Genomic DNA, 21894 nt, shown 5'->3' on the forward strand with positions numbered 1-21894 from the left:
TGTCCTGCAAAGGGTATTTTACCACTCAGGGAGGAAAGTAGAAGGGTGCACAGTCTTTCAAAAGTCCTCTTGTTTATTTGGTTTAAAGAAAAAAAAACTTGCTAAGAATGAATATTTATAGTGAAATCTCTCTTCAGGCCTCACACTCTCCTTCAGAACTTTTTTTATTTTCTGGAAGACAAGCCTGGTTGCTTTAGTGTTTCAAAATGGTACAGTCTGCCTGTCTACCTCAGTGCTGAAGGTTGCAGATGTAAAGATAGGGCAATGAGAAATCCCCGTGGGAGGTGTTGCATGAACAGTGATAGGCACCTGTACTTTGCTCTTTTTCTAAGTGTGTGTGGCACATCTGAATGCTGGCAGGTCAAATGTCTAACACGCCTTAAAGATTGTTGAAACAATAAACTTTCTCACTAATCATGAAGTAGGTACATCAGATACAGGAGCTAATATACACTTATCTTGATCTATTACAAATTCAAGTCATATATGCCATTAAGAAAGACTTGAGTGAAGGGCCATGGGCAACGCCACTGCTCTGCTTTTCTGTTCATTACGGGCAGACATTGGATATTTCAGACCTGGATGCCTTTGGGTTCTGTGACTTGTTTGCTTGTAGGAGCAAGTAAGCTGGGCTTGTATAGTAATGACATGTGCACATAAAAAAGTCTTTAAACATCTTGAAACAGGGATAAAATAGTATTTTTCTGTCTGTATTTTAAGCACCCCATAATTATATGTGCACTCATCTTTCAAACTTCTTACTTTAGGCTTCAGGCTTAAAAATAACTACTGCAGCTGAAAATTGCTTTTCCCATAAACTTTTACCTCCACTGATGGGCAGGCAGGAGCTTTTTGGGGTTGGTCCCACCCTTTGAGGTTGCCAGAAGCAGCTCGGGAGCTCCGGGTGCCGGCCACAGAACCTCTGTGCTCCCCTCCTGCTTTTGGTTCCTCCACAGACAACCCAGGCACACAGAGCTTTCTGCATCTTTAACTCTGCTCAGTGTTGTGCTGCAGAGCTGTCTCCATTCTTTCCCATGTCTCTGGACCACCCATAAGGAGTCCAGCTGGCTTCCCTGGCAGCCTTGTAAAGAGGATGGTCTAAACAGCTCGTTACCGACACTTGGACTCGAAGTGCTCGGCTCCAGCATGTGGGGAAGCACAAAGCTGGTCTAGCTAGAAGTGGGTCAGATGACTCACAGCACTCCTCACTCCCAGCAACACGTGCAGGACAGGAGAGTTTCATCCCAGCTCACAAAAGGAGAGGAATGAGGGAGGAGGGGTTGGCACCCTCCATTTGCAGAGTCAGAGGGACGAGTACATCATCTGCCCTAAGCCTGTATTTGTGCTTCTCTTTGAAGAAGAGCTTCTTGTTTGAGAACCTCCTCGTTTTCTCAGAAGAGATGGAATAAAATGGCGCCTTTCTGTTTTACCTTGATCTGGTAAGAAGTAAGAACTCAGTCACTTTTTTTGTCTCTCAGCAAGGTCTGGCTCAGGAGTGGAGTTCTTCAGATCTGAGAAGCCTTAGGGAAGTGAGCAGTGTGCAGGGGAGGCCATCAGTCACAGGAAGGTGACACAGTAGTGTGGCTCCACTAGTTCAGGTGGAGCTGCTGAAGCTGTGGCAAGGTACACAGGGAGGAATGGGGAAAGAGTTGGAAGGTCCTTGGGATAAACTGAGGTTACTACAATGCCACTCAGATCCATAGGAAAACAGTTCTCCTTCCTTTGTCATATTCTTCCTACAATTTCTGAAAAAAACAGTTCAATGATTTGATTTCATTAATCCTACTGTAGGAGGTAGTTTTTAAGTGAGTAATTAAAAGACTGGATTTCAGAATGGAAGAGATAGAACAAAACCTGCTTCTTCTTTGAAAGTGAATATTAAATCCTTTTACTAAAGTATTTTGGTACTTCTGAAAGGCCATGCTTGGGATTACTGAGTTTAAAAATCCATCCAGTGTTTCTGGGTAAAAATTTCCTGTGTTTGATCACAAGTGATTACTTTTTCAGCAGTAAAAATCCATGGAAAATATCTCTCAGTAGTAAGTGAAGGAAGCCTTATTCTTGGTTCTGTGTCCTTAAAATTTCTGTTTCATCTATTAAAAATGAAAGTTTAAAGTATTTCTCTTATGTGGTGGTCCTGACCAGCCCTGCTTCTGTAATCCAGACTCAGAGTCAGCTCCTAGAGAAGTCTGTTTCACATTATAACCAGTTGCTGCTTTGCTCCTGTGTTCTTGGTTTCCCAAGCTGCTCTTTGTTGGGATTGGGAATCCTCGTGCTTTAGGGATCCCAGAAGTGTGAATGCAAGTAAACTCTGCAGTGTTGCATGGGAGTTTGTACCCAGAGCAGGAAGAGAGTAGGCATTCCTGCATTTCAGGTAGGGGCAAACTTGAGTTTCATGAAAATGTGTTCTTTCCCAAATGAAGCCTTATCTTGAAATGATAACACAACAGCTCATTTGGTGAAGGGCTCATGGGTTTGTTTGCTTTCCTTCCTCCCTTTGATACAATGTCCCTTTGTTCTGGCTGCAGCTCTAGATATTTTTCTTACAGAATGTGTTTTTGAAATTACTCTAATAGAAGTAATAATTTGTAGTCTGGGGTTACTGCTTCACGGGAGCTGCTCCACAGCCTTCAGCAAGCTACAGTTAGTAGGGGTTGAGAGCTATAGCAGTTCCAGGTCTGTGTACCTAATTCTTTTTCCAGGCCAGACATCTGGGGAGAAACTCAAGTAATTTTATACCAACTTGAAGTTTTAGAATTAAAACCAAGTATGAATCTTGCTATTTTCTTAGATGTTGGAATAACTTTACCAAGGGCTTGTGGAGGACTTGATGCACAAAGCATTATTTATTTTTAACAGTATACTAGTAATTACAGTTATAAAGTCCTTTTACTACTATTGTTTGTAAATACTGAAACCCCCCCCTTTAATCTAGCAAACATTTCCTGTCTTTTGAATGGAATTAAAGTTAACTATTCCCTTTCTTCCCCTGTAACCTCCTCTACTTGAGTGTATCTGCTAGTATTATTGAGGGTAGTATTTAATGGTTTTGCTGAGCAAATGAGTTTGAATCATAGTAATTTCTGTGCATGTCACTAATCATTACATTTTTTGTGATTTTAGTTGTGAATTTTAAGCATGCAGTTTAGAAATTATATTTCAAGCATAGAGGCAGGGGTTTTACCCCATTTGAATGTTTTCTTCCCTTTCATTGTCTTATCACGATGTCACACCATTTTGGTATATGGGAGATAAAATCAGGTTAAAGCAGGTTTCAGAATGCATAAGACTTGGTGTCTGAATTATGGTGCTTGACAGGCTTGAGGTTTTTTTTTCCTTCCCCAAGTGATGTAGTTCAATTTTGAATTATGTCTTCAATAGGAATTTTTTGGTTCTACATGCTAGGAGATTTGTCTGTGAAAAAATATGGTGAAATAGAAGATGATTGTATCAATTTTAAACTCTGAATGACTTACCTAAGTTTACCCCAGGGAATTTATTGCAGCAATAACTGAAACATCCCTGTTTTCTGATTAGCAGTTTAATCTTTCCTCTCTGCAAGACTGTTATTCATCAGTTCTATAAAAGACATATCCACTGCTTTCTCTAGAGTTGCAGAGAGCTGTAGTGTTAATCCAGCTATGATATATGTCCCAGCTGGTCATATCTGTTATTTATAGGGAAAATTCCTAAAAAGGCTCCAACAGGTCATAATGGAGTTCTCTACAGGAAAAAAAGATAGTGCTGCTTTAAATCCTGTTAGAAATTAACTTTGAAAAGTTCTCTGCAACTAAAGTGGTACTTTTAAAATGTGAGAAAAATGAGCTTTATTTTGATCTACTTTCATAATACGAGCATGTGGGCCAACATGTATGTATTTTTGTATTACAAGAAACACATTATCAAATAAATACACTTAATAATGAAATAAATTATAATAATGAAATTAATAATAATGAAAATAAAACATTAATGTAATTCAGTGGACTAAAACATGCTGGGTTTCAAGAACATTTGGATGGTATCTTACGTATTTTTTTTCTGCCTTAAAAAAAAAGTTAAAATATTTTTATTGTTTGTAGGGATTTGTCTTCTGCCCATAATCATCATGAGTTACAGAGAAGAGGAGTTGGAAAGTTGTATGTTGGCAGAGTTCCTATTTGGTAAATAGGATTGAGGATATCTGCAGGAGAGACCAGGTAGCTGTGTGATTGCTGTTGGTAATCTAAGCTGGTGGTAGTTCAAATTCCAGAGCAGGGAGTCATTCACAAGAGGGATACACTGATGAATATCTCTAGGAGGTGGTGTTGATTCTAGGATCTGTCATCACACTGGCACGTATTGGACAGTTTTCTGCAGTTTTCTTCTGCAGAACTGGATTGAGAGGCCTTTGCTCTTCAGTAAGCTCTCAGTAGTCTTGTCAAGGAATCTGGTATTGCTGAGTAATGCAGCTGCTAAAGGATTTGGTGGAGGTGACTGCTGTGAGCTCAGAGATGACCTGTGTGGTCAGTCATTTTCTGTGGTGGTGGTACACAGCCTTCCAGTGCCACTGATAACCCCTGCTGTCCCTCAAGCAAGGAGCATGTGTCTCTTGTAAAGTGGTCAGTGTCTGAGCAGGCCTCTTGTCTTGCCTTGATCTCTGGTTGCCCACTAGTCCAGACAACTGGTGATCCACAGAACGTGCTTTCTTTTTAGCCTAAAGATGCTGACATCCATACAGCTTGTCCTTCAGCTGATGTGATTTGGGTCTTGTTGAATACCTCCTGAAAGCTGTTCACAATTCACAGGGTGTCTGGTTCCCAGTTTAAATTTTAATATCAATGTACAAAAGAGATTTCTGCAATCTACTTACTTAGCAGGTCTCCTTGTTAGCATCAACTTCACTCTGCTAATTGCTTGCTTCAGGGAAATGTCTGCACTTTGAGGTTTCTTTTCCCATAGTGGCAGTGAGTTGCTTAGTGACTCAAAGGCTGTTCCAGTATTGCCACATGACTGAGTGGCTTAGGACCAGTACTCCCTCCCTGTTTCTCTTGCAATTAGAAAAAACAAAATGCCAAATCAGTACAAGTTGCATATTGCTGAGATGGTGGTGATAAAAACGTGGAGCCTGCCCTGAGGAAGCGGAAGGAAATATGATTCAGTGGAAAATGAAAGAAAAGCAAATGTGTGGCTGTGTCAGCAAAATGGGAGAGAAGGTGGACATGGAGTAGTGTACATTTGACCTTTATTTGTCTCTATGTGGAGAATATAAGTAGTACAAATGGTCACCACAGTGTTCTAGGTGGAAGCTGAAAGCCCCTCTGTTTTTCTGTTTTGTGCATAGGAGCCACTTTTTTTGGGAGGTCTTAGATGCTAAAAGATTCCTGTCTTTGGGGGAAGAGTTTGCTTTTCTGACCCAGATTGTCCTTCCTAGCTGCTCAGAGAGAGAGAAAGTAACATAATTCATGGGCATAACGGTCATCAATTTTTTTTATCTCTATTTTCAAGTGCAGGACTATTGTAGATGTCACTAGAGCAGTTTTTAGGCCAGTTTTTGACAATACTTGTCTAGCCCAGGTTTGGTTTTGGTTACCCATTGGTTGTTGCTTACTTTCCTGCCGGATGTTCATCCTGTCCATGTTCACGTTTCCCCTCTGCCTTCCCACACCAGATTGTCATCTACAGATAGAAGAATAATAAACTGACTTGTAAAATGTAAGTTTTCCACGATGCCAATTTCACCTGAGGTATTGATAGTTTTATAGGAAGGCAAATACCTCTGTTGATTTTTGAGTTAGTAAGTTAAAATCACGGAGAATATTAGACTACAAGTCAGATTTCCCCCCCCGTATATTTATGTTCCTAATGTTAGTATACCAGTTATGGTTCCAGAATTGAACAAATCAGCGTGATGATGCATCTTCAAGCCTGAAGTCAGTTGAAGAAGTGTATGTAGCTCTGATCCCTTGGTTCTCAAACCTGATAATTAAAATTTTAAAATCAGTTTCAACTCCTGAGGTAAAATGAGGAAAGGAGTAGGAGTGTGTGGGGAGGAGTATTATGCATAGGGAAGAGTGGGGAGCAGCAGAAAAATCGTTGATAGCTTTTCCTGAGAAATGTTAACTTTACTGACAGTTGGAAAATCACTAAATTTGTATTCTCATCTTTTTTCCCCTTGTAATTTTAACTTCCTACTTACAGAAACATAGTCATTGCTGTTCCACACTGAAAATAACCCCTAATCTTTAAATGTTTGTGGTCTGAACTATCTATAACCATTTGTCCTTGGAGCAGTGCATTCAGAGCCCCTTGCTGGATTAGTTATCCCCGTTGTGTGTCCTGGCCCCTGCGTGCAGGGCCAGCGTCACTGCCCAGCCCTCATGCGGGGCCGTGCCTCTGCGCACGTGGAAGCAGGGCTGACCTCGGCTCGACTTTGTTTCTGCTTTAGGGGTCAGGGTTGTGCCTTCAAGCTTGACTTAACTGGTTCAGATGTAGCCCAGCAGCTGCTGGGTTTGAATGAGGTAAATTGTGACTGTGCGCTCAGAACAGCAGAAAATAGGTCAAGTGTGGGTTGGGTTTACATAGAAAGCGCTCACGTCGCCTGCTAAGCCTAAGCCTCTTCTCTCAGCTCAGACAAAGCCGTTTAAGGTAAACTGGGAAGTTCCAATCTCCCCAAAAAACTTTCTAGCCTTTCTAGCTTTCCTGCCTTGGTGTCTGTGGGTGGTGTTGCCCTGGATGAGGAGCGTGGAGCAGGAGGGAGGTTGCCCTGCTGGGCTCCGTGGGTTCCCAGAGCCATCCCCTCTGCTGTGCCTGGCTGACCTCCTGGCCAGCAGCTGCACTGCCCTGGCAGCTGGGGTAGCCTTTCACTTGTCAGAGAGAAATCAGGAATATTCTGCTAACCAGTGGTTTAGGCATGCTGTGTGTCTAGGAGGAAGCTGCAGGAGATCTGTATTTAGACTCATCTAAATTTGGTCATTTCCCTCCTCAGTTCTGGTGTGGTCTGTGTTGCAGCCGCAGTGCCTGCCTGGTAATACCCTCAGGGGTGTCAGTTGCTGCCAGTTTTTCTGTGTTTTAGTTAGATTCTTATCTTCTGCCACTGAAAAAAGTCTGGTAGCAGGGCAGAGGGATTCTACCAGTTCATAGGTGATGTTCTTGTTATGATATTTGGTATTCTGCCTGTCTGCATTTTGTGTGTTTTTTCTCACTCTGATGTCAAGTAGGACAATGTTAAGATTGAAGGTTTGTTAAAAATTACTGTCAGTGAAAGAAATTACAGATCAGTGATTTAATCAGTATGTCAGGTGACATAATCAGTGAAAGATGAAAGAAAAGGATTTTGCTGGTTATCAAGAAATGAAAATGAGAGAGTTGTACAGGCCTGCTTTCAAATGAGGGGTAAAAATTGGCATGAATGTGTTTGAGGCTGGGTGCAGGTACAATACTTAATCTTTTTTATGGAAGAAAATAATCAAAAATTGGCATTAGGGGACTAGTATAAATTCTCAGCCATTTAGATTTTGAGAAGTGCTTTTTGCTGCTACTGTTCTGCTCTCTAAAGACTTGTGGCAGTCAGTAGGGAAGTGTTGGCTTGTTTTCACACTGCAGTTCTCATACCTAATTTCTATGCAGCTGAAGTTCAGTGCAGTTGTACAAATGACTTGCTGCAAAAGGAAAAAAAAGGGTTGGGGTCTGATTTTATAGAAGCTAATATTCACTTAGAAAACAAGAACAACACTGAGGGTTCGGGACACTTTGAGGTTTTCTTTTGCACTGTTTGAATTTAAGTGTTGTCCCTCTACCATTAAACTCCTGACAAAATACTTATTTTAGTGTGCAGTGCACACTGTGTAAACATTGTAAACAGGACTGTCAGGTTGGTTATGTACTAGTTATCATCTAATTCGTGTCCTAAATTATCAGAAAACCTCTAAGCAGCCAGAGGAAGCTATAGTTAATTAAGCCACAGATGGTGAGGACTAATGTGGCGTTGACCTTTGCGAGGACTGCAAAATCTACTTAGTCTTTCTCTGGAAAACACTAGCTGAAATGAGTTCCTACTGATATTAGAGAGATGTCCTTGATGCATGAAGCCAAATGCAGAGACACCATGACCAAGGAAGGAGGTTTCCCAAACGAAGGTTTGCCGGTTCCTAATGTGTGATGTGTGTTGAGATGTAGTCCTCAGCGCTCTGATTTAAGCCTTTTTAATGCCAAAAGCCACTGTTTTTGTAGGACTGGCTTACCTGGAATGCATATTGTCAGTTCTCCTTCTCTTCTTCACTGACAGTGGAGAGTTGACAGCTGACTGGAGCGTGTGCACTGTCCCATAAGCAGCATGCAGGCTGTGTGACTGGGGCTAGGAGCAGCTACTGGAGTCCACTTCTTTGTTCCTCTTTGCTCCAGGGTTTCATCTCTCCATGAACTCATTTCTGCCTCCCAAGCTTCTGAATGATGACTTGGAAGAGTATTTTAAAATGCTGAGGAAATTGTTGCTGCAGTAGTTTGGGTCTTGTGGAGGAGGTAGCTGTGGAAATAAGTAGACCCTCCTAGCACAGTCATACCTGGCTGCCCAAAATGCAAAAGGAACTTCTGGTCATTTGAGCCTTTCAGAGCACTTTCTATGGTCTTTGGGCAATGGGCAGGTTCAGCACATCTGGGGATAGCTCTCAGTGTCTTGGACTATTTTTTTGAGGATGGAGAGCAAGAAGGAGAATTCTCATTGGGATTTTGACTTGTTTTTCTGTGGGTACTATCTTGAAATTCCTGTTTGATCTCAAGGGAATTTTGACGCATGGCAAGTGATCTAAGCACTGGTTCACCTGGGACTCTGAATGATAAATTATTTTTAGTTATTTTATTATGACTGAATAAACTCTTTGAAAATGCTTCTCTGAACAGGAATTTCTCCTTCCTGGTTAGAGCAGTGTGATACCTTAACCTGATGGTATGGTCTATGGTTTCAACCTGCTTGTTTGTATCGTTTTGCACAAGGATAAAGAACAGATAAACTCAGAAAAGCACAGCATCTTTTTTGATACTTGGGGAAAAATTTCATTCTCTGTTCATCTCAGAACTTCCCTGGAGTCGAACACGTCCCCAGCAGGTGACAATGATCACCTAGAGAGATGTGCAGCTGACCCAGTTCTATGGATAATTAAGCATAAAGTCCAGTCCACTGGAAGTGAGTTCATTCCTCTTTTGATCTAGAAAGAAGGAAGAATATCAGCAAAGATGTGAAAAACTAGTCACAGATTGGCAAGCTGCTGATAGTCACATTTCCTCATGTGACTGTTTTCCAGAAGGGCAGGAGGGGTTATCTCAACCATATTTTTCTAGCCTATAGGTGTTTTGTCTCCTTCCCAGAGTTGCATCCAGTCATTTGTGCAGCAAGAGGCACTGCCACTTGAAGTACATAAAGAGAGCCTCCTCCAGTAGACTTGAAGAAGAATATAACAGTCCCCTTTATTTGATTTGCATCCTGATTTGCATAAGGATTTCAAACCAGTATTAACATCCTTCTGGAGGAGATATTCCAGGACTTGTGGAAAAACTAGTTTAGGAGAGGGTACCATAACTTCTGTTTGTAAAACTACTTTCAAATGAGGAAAAGTCTGGAGGAAAATCCTGCAGGGCATTTAAATCTTCTGGAGGTTAGTCTGTCAATCATGCTGCATCTGCTGAGAAGAGGAATACTGAGGGTTACAATTGCCAAGGTTCAAATCTGTAGACAGTAATTGTTCCTTGAGCAATATAAACACAGGGTAAGGAAAAGAACTGGGAACTGCAGAGTCACCTGCTTGCCTTCAGTGTTAAACTGGGGAAGAGACTGCAAGTCATCAGCCTTACCTGTTGTCCTCTCCCTGCTTTTGCCAGAGTTTGTGATGTGTGCTGAGACTGTGTGGTTAAGGCCACTGCTTTATAGTTTTAACACATTATGCAGTTAATTTCCTGGGTTTTAGATATTCATATTTAAGACTACAGATGGAAAAAGGTAAGTCATGACACACAGGTATTTTTGTAGATACATGTACACACAATAACAGAATTTTTGAAATTACAGAAACTTCTCTGTTAGTATCTTCCGCCCTACCCTGTGATTGATGTGTTAAATGTGTATTGTGTGTATATTTAGAAACTCTGGGCTCTCTTTCGTATCATGCACATAATCCCCGTCACAACTGCATGCAGTTTGTGTAATGGGTCTTTGACCTAACTTGTGCCTTTTGTAGCTTATCTTTGAGCTCATCTTTCTCCAAGGGTGAGGAGATAAATACAAAATGGACTTTGCAGTCTCCTTTTCTATATGTTCACAGGGAGCACTCTCAGCCAAGCATGCTGATGTCATGCATCTGAACAGGAGGTAGAGGTTCAAATGTACAATATATAGGATGGACAATATCTTCAGTGTCAAGTTCAAAGAAGGCCAAGATGCTTAGGAAGGAAGTGAAATCTTAAGAAAAAAAGCACGAATGTGTGTTGCCTTCAAAAGTGGCTTAAGATGACGTAGAAACTCAAAAACTTTGTGTCAAGAACTCATGAAAATAGTATAATCTTAATAGTAACAGGTTTGATTTCATGGTACTTAATCAATGTGTATAATCTCCAAATGAGGATACAAGTTTTCTTAGATGTGACTGAAGAGATTACTCACAATGTTCAAGATCTGCACGTCAGCTGCATTTGTAGGTCAGCCAAACTCAGAATTGCAGTCCTCAGTCTGTTGCTTAGATCCAGTGCATGTGGATCTGAGTGTGGAAATTTCTGCTGTAGGAGTCTCTTGCAGCTGCTGTGAAAGACAGTGCACAGGATGGAGGATTGATCATCACACAGCTCCAGTTTCAGGATCTGTTGAGTTCCCCTGGCAAATAATTCCCTTTTCCCAGTGGTGGTGATATTTTTTCTGTACATAGGATCATTGCTCAAATGGATTTGCACATGTAGGCAAAATAGCCAATACTCTCTTTTAAACTGCTTTGGGAGAGGCCATCCTTGAATAAATTTTAGTTATGACTCTCTTGTGCCTCTGGTAATGCTAACAGCATACTTATCTGGTTGGTATTTTGAACCTCATGGTAGAGGTCCTGTTGATCTTCCTTCCCTTCACTTTGTTCCAATTTACATGTATTAAAATGCTCATCTTGACCATTTCTTCAATCCAAGGCCATATCCTTTGTAGAAACCTAAGGAAAGAGAGCAGTAATTTTCTCTAATAATCAAAGCATTGATGGATTCTCCATAGTGGAGCACAACAAATCTCCAAGTGTCAGGAAGTGAATTTTGAATTGGAAATAGATATCCTGTGATCAGTGGGTTAGCAGGAATAATCTCGTCCAGATGAATAGAGGGAAATTGCTTGTGTCACTGGAGGGCCTGGCAGCAATGCTCAATTCACTGGGTGTTACTTGTATCTTTGTGTTCTGTGGCTGGAGCTCTTCATAATAAATTGTGAAACATCAAGGAACTTGCTGGAGATCAAAAAAGAAATTGCTTTATCTCAGCTGCAGTACTGATAAAACATTCTACATTTTGTATGTGGAGAATTGCACTCATTATTTTAGCTGTCTGAAGTTCTCTTGCTATAAATGAATGTTGCTGCTGCTCATGGGTTTCCAAGGCCGTCTTCAGCCTGAGAAGCCACTGGGCTTTTTTTCTCTGCCACAGTCTCAAAGACAGAAATAGCAAGTTTGCTCTGAAATAGAGAAATAGGTGTTCTAGGAGTCCAGAGATGAATGGTGATTCTTAAGCCATGCTTGCAAGGGTATGAACCAGATTCTGTGCCCAATTTTTTTTCTGTTAGAAGGAGCCACTGAATATATCTTCATTTCCCAGATGATATCCTACCAAATACTGGAAAATAATCTTTTCCAGGGGAACTGATTGTAATAAACATAAAACATGTCTTATTTGAAACTACCTAATTAACAAAGACCAACACATTTGAAAATCAGCCATGGTGTTTATCTCAGAATGCTTGTTTCTCCTAAAATACTGCTTATGTGTTACATTTGTAGGTTTGATATCTGTGTTTATGCTCAACGTGTCCATATTATTACATTTTACAGATATGGAAACCAGATTTTTTTTAAACAAAATTTAGTAATTATTTAAACAATTCTTTGTGCATACCTGTGAGCACCTAAGTCTCAGAGGGCATTTTTAGCTTGTAGCAAGACAGTATGAAAGTGTGATCCTATTAATAGCTTACAAGTCTGGCCACATGTGGGATCTGACATACCGTGTTCCCATGAAATAACTTCTAGCACTATGTTATGCTTTTAAGTTTTCTCTAAAAATAGTACAGGGATTTGTAGGCAATCAGTAAAATTAGCATCTAACGACTTAATATTGTATTTTAAAATACATCTAGGAAAATAAACAGAAATGTTACAAGTAAACATAACATATGGTTCTTTTTTTAATCTCTACTTTAGGACGACGTAGACAGTCTAAACCCAGTTCTCAGGGATAACCCGCAGTTACATGAGGAGGTAAAAGCCTGGGTAAAGGAACAAAAGGTTCAGGAGATTTTTATGCAAGGTAATTATGTGGGAAATTGTGTTATTTATATTCTGTGTTAGCTAGTTTAAGGCCATTACTTGTGTGGGACTCATCCCATAGCATTTGTGAAATAATGGAGAATATATTTTTTAACTTGGAAGTTATTTTTTGGAAGTATTTGTTAATACAAGGAAACAAGACTGTAAGAAGCTGTTGGTGTTTGCTTCAGACTGTTCTTAACTTGTTTGATGTTTTAGTGATTACAGCAAAAGCTGAATATCATTAGTCTGAATGTAGATATTTTATGAAGTTTGTTGTGAAAATAAGTGTGTATGAATGGCCTCCACACACATTTTGGCATGTTTAAAACTGTTCTGTGCTCTGTTAGTGTTACTGTTACGTGTGATAACTTCTCAGATACCTACCTGTCTGTGCTTGTAGCTCTTCACAGTTCTGTCACAGATGAAGAATACTTTCAGATCCCCACCCCATGCTCTCACCCCCTGAGTGAAAACTTGCTTTCAAATCAGTTACAATTTGTAACTCAATTCTAATGCTGGGAGGTTGCAGAAAAAGCTGTGTACAATAATATTTACACTGTAGATACAAGTTACAAGGAAACTAGTATGAATTTGAAGAAATTATTTTGGTGCCATCTTGCTGATAGTAAAAATACTGTATGCATTTGCAGCATTTTTATTAAGTTTCAGGAAGCTCTGCAGAGGAGTTCCTGTTAGTAGGAGGCAGAACCCAACCTCTGTGGGTCTGGGCTAAAATCCCCAGGAAAGAAGTTTCAGAACAAAAATGCTTAAGCAGTCAATTTGTAAATGAAGATTAGGAGGGAAGCTGTAAATAATCAGATATTATAAGGATGGCTCTGAGGTTTCCTTGCTGTCTAGTCTCTTTGATAAAACCAAGATCAGAAGACTAAAAGAATATGGTAAGTATAATACTGAACTTAGAGTAAAAAACTTGTGTTTTTCCTTCTGTGGAGTTTCTCATTTGACTAGAAATGATTCTTATGGGCCACAGAAAAAGGATGCTGAAAAAATGAACACGTGGAATTGCTTAGATAGTAAGTTGGCATGTTGGTGTTAGTCATTTTAGATTTTACTTCTGATATCATCAGATGCAATACAAGTTAATAGTCTGTTGATGAAATTTGCAGACAAAACTGGATTGAGAGGTGATGCAAAATCAAATCAGGGTTATATGAAAAGGAAACTGAAATTGAGCTTGTTTATTGTATTTCATTAGAATAACGACAGTAAGGCTATTGTAAAAGTCTCTGTGTGCATTGGTACAGAATCAATAGTTGAGCAAAGCTCCAGCAGTATTGAAATTGTCATCTAAATGAGACTGCCAGCCCATCACCCAGACAACTCTCTCCCATCATTCCAGGGTCTGTATTTTTGTCCTCATAGATACAGATTCTCACACAGGGGTTTCTGTGCTTAGAAGTGCACAAATGAGCAATAAAATAGATGAGAAGATGTAATATAGATGTAGTAATATAGATGATAAGATGAATCTCATGCCAGTGTTGTTCTCATCTGAGGAGAAGCTTTAGACCCACTTGCTCCCCTGATGTGATGTGTGACCTGAGGAGCCACGTGCTCCTCACAGGGGCCTCAGCCCCATGGGTGGTGGTCAGCCAGCAGAGACTGCTGTCACATTCTCTCTGCCCAGAATCTGCTCCTGCTCACGCAGACTGCCTTGGCACCAGCCTTCCAGTGGCTCACAGACAGCCCTCTGACAGTGCTAGCTGCTGTCATCTGGTCATGTTCTCTTCCTTTTCTCCTCCTCTCTCTTCTCTGGTTTGCTTCACCTCCTCCATTTTCTTGTTCCCTGCAATTTAAGCTACATTTTTGCCTCTGCCTTGTCTAGATGCATCTGTTAAGGTTATTACCACATTCTCGTACTTCATCCTCTACAATATTTTTAGTATCCAGCCTTTTCCTTGTTTTCTGTGATGCTGAAACCTTCATACCATAACGTCGTATTTTCTACTTTGACTTTTGCAGTTAAAACACAGTTTATCTGAAGAAAGAGGAGGGTCAGATAGGAGCATTAAAATCTGGTTCCAAATATTTGGAAAGGAGCATGCCAGTTTGAGGAGGGAGAATTTTAGTCAAAACCAGTCCAATTATTTACAAGAATGAGGCTAAAGAAAAAAATTGGCCCATTTACCTTCTCCTTTGGGCAGCAGTCACAGCAGCATGCTTTGCAGTAGAGATTGTAGCTTTGGCAGGAAAGTAGTTTGTTCCTTGTTTAATAAAAAATGAAACTCCTCCCAAACTTGGCCCAGTTGAAAGCTTTTGGGACAAATAAAACCGGTTCAAGGAACATAGTGAAGTGTCTTTGATTTTTAACAATTAAAAGATTTGATTTCTTTCTTCTGATTAGTTTTTTTATCATTACAATCTCAGGCTGCATGTGTAATAATCCTCCTGAAACACTGAGTGTGCTTCAGCTCTGAACATATTTTCTCATAGTACTGCACAGGCTGTTTTAACAATGTGTAGCTGGAGTGATTCAGCCAGGGACTGGAGACAAAGCCAGGCTTTTCCTGTAATGGCTGCTTGTGGCTGGGCTGGGCTGGGCTGGAGCTGAGCTGGTCTGTGTTGTGTGACTGCAGTTCAATCTCCTTCTTCCTGTCATCCCATCAGCATGGAAGGAAAAAAACCCAACCTGCTGCTTTTAAAGGTAGATAAACTCTCTTTTAAAAATGGATAGGGTAACAGCTGGAATGAAGGATGGACACAGATTAGAACAAGGAGTAAAAGGAAGGAAATTGGCATTGGATCAATGTAGGGGAGTATGGGAGAAGCTGGAAGCTGTTGGAGAAGGAAGAATGGAGCTTGTAAGCTGAGAAGACTGGGGGGGAAAGGACTTAGAAGCTAGTGGCCTGGAGTCAGAGTAATGCTAAAATGAGACAAGAAGCTGGGGAGAGATGCTGGTTCTGCTTATGCAAGAGACTGAAAATCATTGTGCACTTAGCAGTAGGATGCAAGAGAGGAAAGTGGGAATGGGAAATTTGCACAAAGAGACACAGGCAGAATTTTACTGAGACTGTCTGAATAAGGCAGAGCTTTGGGACAGCCTTTGAAAGTTCAAGATGTGAGAATGTGGATGGGGTCAGGCAGTCAGAAGTGTGGGAGCTGAGCTGGAGGCGTTCTGCAGGGTCATGTGGAGTAAGGGTTGGAGAGAAGCCATCAGGAAATGCGTCCCCATGGGAACCCTGTCTGGTCCAAGACCAGAAATGTGAGACAAAAGTTTGTAGATTGTTCCTCCTTTTCTGCCCATGTGTACCTGTGATTGGCAGTGCCTGTGCTGGCACACTTGTGGCCCTTGTCTGTGCTGCTGGAACCACACTCCAGGCACCAGTTAAGGCATCAGCTCAGGGGGTTCAGGAGGTCTCAGTGTTTCAGTTGTGCCATGAATGATGTGGATGGGGGTAAGAAGGCTGCTGTGGTGTGGTGTTTCTCTTCCCAACTGGTTTAAAAATTATATAGTCACATGCAAAAAGTATTTCAAGAGACTACTTGGAAATTACTAAATAATTACTGCTTTTGCTCTTCTCTTGATCTGTCAAATGTTGACATTAAAAACAGTCCTTGCAGTAGGATACTGTCACATACAGAGGGGATAACAGACCCAGTTGTGTGATCCTGGGTGTTTTTTACTAGAGAAAGCTGTCACCTGTGAGGTCCCTGGCCTGTTTGCTGCAGATGTTTGAGCTTTCTTAATATACTGGGCAGGGCTTGGAAAAACTGATCTTTAGGAAAGACAGGGAAATTCTGGCCTTGCCTATGTGGTTCAGCAACTGAGCAGTCTTAAATCACTTAAGTGAGGCTGTTTGTAGGTTGTCACTGACTGGTTTTTCCTCCCTTCCTGTTTGCCTGACCTGGGACCTGGGGTTTGATTGCAGAAGTAGCAAAGGCCACACAGTTGGAACTGAGCTTTGGTGGCAGTGTTGCTTGGTTATACAAAGTGCCATATAAACACCAAGTGTAGTGAAACTTAAGAGTTCCAGTGATCAAGTAAGACATTGAATATGAATAAAACTGTTAATTCTTGATTTCTGGGTCTTGAAACAAACTGTAAAATAGGTACTGTATCACAATAGCTCCCCATTCCCGTGGGTTTTTGGAGGTGAATTATACTGAGCTTTGCAAAATGTGTGAGGTTTCTTTGGATTTGGTATGTCTGAAAACAGGAGCTGAAGTGTTCATAGTGTGTGTGTGTGCTTGAATGTTCTGTGTGGCCATAGCAGTCACGGGTTCATTCCACTGCCTTTCTGCTTGCTGTAATAGAGAGAAACTCTGTGGTCACTTATGGGAAAGACTTGGCAGATGCAGAGCCTAACCACCAAGATGTAAATCTTTTAGCCAGCAAAGCAGCTGGGCATGTGACTAGCCTGTTAGATGGCTTCTGTATAACCTGCTGCTGCCACTTTCTAGCCTTTCAGATTACTTTTCTGTGGTTGCTGTTCGTAGGCAGGAATTTTCCCATCATGTGTCATCATGGTTGCAGAAAGATTTAGTTAGATAAGAAAATTGTATGTTGAAAATGTTAGCAGAATTAACCTCAAAGCATACTTACATGGATCATTTGCTTTTCAAAATGTCTTCCTGAATCTGTGGTTAGCTGTCCATGCCATGTGCACATATATTTGCTGTGAAGCTTAGAAAAAAAGTAGGAAAATTCATGTATGCCTTTTTTTCTTTTTTTTTTTTTTTTTCTGCATTCCTCAATGGCTTTTTTATTTCTTCCCCTTCCAAAGGTCCGTACTCCTTAAATGGTTATAGGGTGAGAGTGTACAGACAGGATTCTGCCACCCAGTGGTTCACTGGCATCATCACTCACCATGATCTCTTCACCCGCACTATGGTGGTTATGAATGACCAGGTGAGTTGATGTGGATGATACTCAAAAAAAAAACTGCAATAAGCTGTGCCTTGGGAGGTTCTCATTTTTGGTGGTAGCACTCAGAATCACACCAAGCTGGTTCAATTCCAGCAGGCTGAGGGTATCAGTGCACTGAAACTGCAGCACCAACGGCATTGGGCTGTCAGTTAAATCCTCCTGGAGCTGAGTATTTGTGCTGCAGTGATAGGATTAATACCAGTCCTACAGTTTGTTCTGCTGTTGCTCTTTGAATGTTGAAGCCTTTGAAGTAAAGCAATCCAGTTTGAAGAACTGGTCTTCCCTGTCTGCTCTGTTGAGAATTTCTTTTCCCAAGAATGAAATCTTTCAGCACTGCAGTAGTGGTTACCTTTTCCAAGCAATTGAAATAGTCACTTCCTGCAATTTATTGAATTAAGCATTTACTGCAGCCCCAATTTATATTTGCTGTGGTAGGTTTTAGTTTTATTATGGAATTTGATGTTGCAAAAAGAGTTAATACTGGTATTTTTAATGTCAGTAATGAATTCTATTTCAGGAGAATAGGGTGATGACTCAACAATAATAGAGTCAATGACCCATCTGCCTTGAAATGACTGACAAAACCATGTGTGACAATAAAAATTTAAGACTAGTCTATTACTCAGATATGTTCTTTCCCTTAATTTGCTCAAATTAGTATTCCCCAAATGTTACTTTTTTCACTTTGTGCCATGTCCTTTGAAGATATGGTTAGCATTTCCTACTTTATAAAGCATTTCTCACTAATAATGTTCAACAGTTCTAGAGTTGTTCTTTCCAGTCATTTTGGTTCTGGTAGCAGTTTTGCTTCTGTTGAAAGTAGTACTGTAATGTGCTTCTGCAGTATAATTTATAGTATATTGAATTTTATAAAATATTTGTATATTGTAATTACTGCTTATGGGTTATTCTATGAATAACTTGTTAAATCTCAAATTTGCAGGTTAGTGAAGGGGGAGGGAATGGGTGGTGGGATACTTTTAGCTTTTTTTTTTTTTTAATTATTTTTACAATGGCATGTAAAGACACATTTGCTTTGGTTTGACGCTGTTCCCAGCATTTGTTGTGTCATATGTCAGTTCTGCTTGTCAGGATTAAGTAGGCTTTTCTCTGATTAGTCTTTAGCACACAAAATAGACTGGTGAACACTGGTACAGAAAATACAGATTAGGCATTGTCTGAACATCTGTGGATTGTTATTTTCTCTCTTCTCTTTTTTCTTTTTTTTTTTTTTTTTTCCACATAAACCAGGTGTTAGAACCTCAGAATGTTGATCCTTCTATGGTTCAGATGACCTTTCTAGATGATGTTGTTCACTCTTTGTTGAAAGGTGAAAATATTGGAATCACTTCACGCCGACGGTCTCGTTCCAACCAGAACAGCAACACAGTTCACGTAGATACATTTATCTTTTTACCTAAATATTTTCATATATTGCAAATGTTAAAAATACATGTTTAAAGACACCAATTAACATTGCATTTAAGTCAATTAATAACAAATTATTTTTAGGGTCATTATACACGTGCACAAGCAAATAGTCCCAGACCAGCAATGAACTCCCAAGCTGCAGCACCAAGACAGAATTCTCACCAGCAACAGAGGAATACTCGGCCAAATAAGAGGAAAGGGTCTGATAGCAGCATGCCTGATGAAGAGAAGATGAAAGATGAAAGATATGATTATATAGGTCGAGGAGGTAAAAGTGGTTAATGGGAAGGGTGGGAGAGCTTTGTAAAACTGTATTAGACTGAAAATCTGATAGATGTGTTTTTATCTTTTGCAGAAAACCCCAAAACCAAAAATAAACACTTTCTTAATAAAAGAAGAAAACCTGAAGAAGATGAAAAAAAACTAAATGTGAAGAGACTGCGGACAGACAACATCTCAGATTATTCTGAGAGCAGTGACTCGGAGATTTCAAATAAAAGATTAACAGATTCATCCTCGGAGCAAAATTCAGAAAATGAGTTAAAAAGCAAGAACTCTTCAAAGATAAATGGAGAAGAAGGAAAATCCCAAACTACTGAGGGAGTAGAACAAACACTAACAGATAGACAGTCTCCATGGGATGAGGTGCAGCAGGATAAAAACCATGAAGAGACAGAAAGACTGAAGTCATCGGTCTTGGATCATCAGGAAAAATCTTCGCTCCATGCAGCGGAGCAGCCACCACTTTATGAGCAGAATGCCAAGGATCCACCTGTTCAAGAGTGTAATGCAGAAAAACATCATACTGTGGAGTTGAAAAATGAGCAGTTTTTACCCAGGCCTCCTACTCCTAAGTGTGCTGTTGATGTTACTAATAAAAACAACTCTGAAAAGGAGAACCAGGATAATGCTGCAAGTACCTTTGGTTTGCAAACAGTTCAGAAAATAGAATCTCACAGCAGTGATTTAAAGCAGCAATTTGCAAATGCAAATTTCCTTGAAGCAAGAAAACAGGAAGCCGATCAAAGTTGGGTTAGCAGTGTTGGTAAAACGGATTTGATACAACCTGGGGTTGTAAAAACATTACCAGTAAATGAACACTTAAATTCTGAAAAAGTGCAGTATGGCTCATTTATGTCTCCGTTAAACGTAGCTTCTCTAGCAGAAGAGAGTAAACTGCGTAAACAAAGTCCCGTCCCCGATTCTGTGAAGTCAAAATCTAGTGCTTCAGTTGATCATCCTAAAACAAAGTCACCTGATGTTAAGCCTAAATTCACCCAATCTTCCGATACTGTGAAGTCGAAGGTTAGTTCCCAAAACAGCCATGCTACTGGATTAACAAGGTCAGCCAATAAAACTGATCATGATTTGCCTAGGTCTAGTTTTCATCCGGTTCCAGCTAGAGTTAGTGCTCTAGAAGCTACTAAGAGTCCTCTTATCATTGACAAGAATGAACATTTCACAGTATACAGGGACCCCACTCTGATTGGACAAGAAACAGGAACTAATCACATTTCACCTTACTTGCATCAGCATAATTATCCTCTGCATTCCTCATCCCACCGAACCTGTTTAAATCCAAACGCACATCATCCTGCATTAACTGGTTCATCCCATCTGCTCGCTGGGTCTTCAGCTCAGGCTCCCTTGTCCGCTATTAACCCTCACCCCCTTAGCAGCGCATCCCACCATTCTGTTCATCACCCTCATCTACTTCCCGCAGTGCTGCCCGGAGTGCCTGCTGCCTCCCTGCTGGGCGCCCACCCGCGACTAGAGACTGCTCATGCTAGCAGCTTAAGCCATTTGGCATTAGCACACCAGCAGCAGCAACAGATGTTACAACACCAGTCTCCACATCTTCTCGGACAAGCTCATCCTTCTGCTTCCTATAATCAGCTAGGGCTTTATCCAATTATTTGGCAGTATCCAAATGGAACACATGCTTACTCAGGACTCGGTCTGCCCTCCTCCAAATGGGTCCACCCAGAAACTCCTGTTAACGCGGAGGCTTCCTTGAGAAGGGTAAGTTGAGATCCTTTCTTGATGACGTATTTAGCTGGGCCTGGTGTCTCCCAGCAGTGATTTCCTAGGTACAGATGTGGTAGTTTGTGTCACACTGAGTAATGTTGTGATGGTGGGGTTTTTGAGTAGGCAGATAAGTAGGACTGGAGCTACAGCAGTAACCACTGTCTCATGGTGGATGTGTGTAGGGCGTTTTTCCAGACCTTGATTTCCTAAGAATTCTAAAGGAAGATGAAATGTTTGATTTTGATTTATGACTAAGGGTGAGGTCAGCTAGCATGTTTGGGAACTCAGGTTCACAGGGTAAATATTTGCTGCCTGAAACTGTGTACCATTGTGTAAGTGAAATATTAGGAGAAGTGAGACAGTTGTCTTCATAGTGAAATTTCATACTTGTTCACTCAGTAATGGTGAAAGACAGAGAAGGAAGGAGTACTAAATGCAGTGGGAAGTTCTGGAGAGAAATACTCTTGCGTTTCTAAATGTTTCAAGTACACTGTACACCCATTTCTCTTGTCTTTACACCTATCTGTGTACCCTTTCTTGGAGTGTTATTTTCTCCCCTTCTGTTTCTTGTTGACACACATCTCTGCCTTCCCATCTGCTTTCCACTCCTCTGTATTCAAGTCAGGGTGATTGCTCTGTCTGTCTGCTGAGTGTAACCACTGCAGTCTCAGAAGAGGTGGTTTGTGTTTTTCAGCCTAGTGCCCAATGTGGTGGTGGGGTTTGGCAGGCAGACGTGGCAATTACAGGAAAGGTTTTCTTAGCTCCTGAAGGCTTGGGGTATGGCATGCTCATTGCAGGCCCCTCAGAGGAATAGTGTAAGATGAAGCATGTGTAGTGCAGACAGAAACTTTGGAGAGCTTTACTGCCAGCTTCAATTAAACCACCACTGAGCATGTGCATACTGATCTTTAGAGGCTTTCAACTTGGCCTAATTTGGGCAGATTTTCACAGGGACCACAAAAGGCATGTCACTGACAGTGGTCCTTCTGCCAAATTGTAAGCCTTTGTGTCAAAGCTTGGCCTTCTGAA

At 40.8% G+C, this 21894-nt stretch overlaps 1 protein-coding gene across 14 annotated transcripts in view; it reads left to right on the forward strand.

Annotated features, from left to right (window-relative positions):
• JMJD1C (jumonji domain containing 1C) overlaps positions 1-21894 on the forward strand; it is a 159650-nt gene that overhangs the window by 107964 nt on the left and 29792 nt on the right. For 8 of the 14 annotated variants that reach the window (XM_071438590.1, XM_071438591.1, XM_071438593.1 and 5 more), the window contains 5 exons: positions 12411-12516; positions 17264-17388; positions 18658-18801; positions 18919-19105; positions 19193-20859. In XM_071438590.1, coding sequence (XP_071294691.1) covers positions 12411-12516; positions 17264-17388; positions 18658-18801; positions 18919-19105; positions 19193-20859 — 2229 coding nt within the window. Of the gene's footprint in view, positions 1-12410; positions 12517-17263; positions 17389-18354; positions 18802-18918; positions 19106-19192; positions 20860-21894 lie in introns of those variants that run through there. The other 6 variants (XM_071438600.1, XM_071438602.1, XM_071438601.1 and 3 more) reach the window with 3 other exon arrangements.

This window comes from Agelaius tricolor, unplaced genomic scaffold, assembly GCF_023055355.1.
Source record: "Agelaius tricolor isolate 1412-34295 unplaced genomic scaffold, bAgeTri1.0.p SCAF_13, whole genome shotgun sequence".
In the NCBI taxonomy this organism is placed as follows: domain Eukaryota; kingdom Metazoa; phylum Chordata; class Aves; order Passeriformes; family Icteridae; genus Agelaius; species Agelaius tricolor.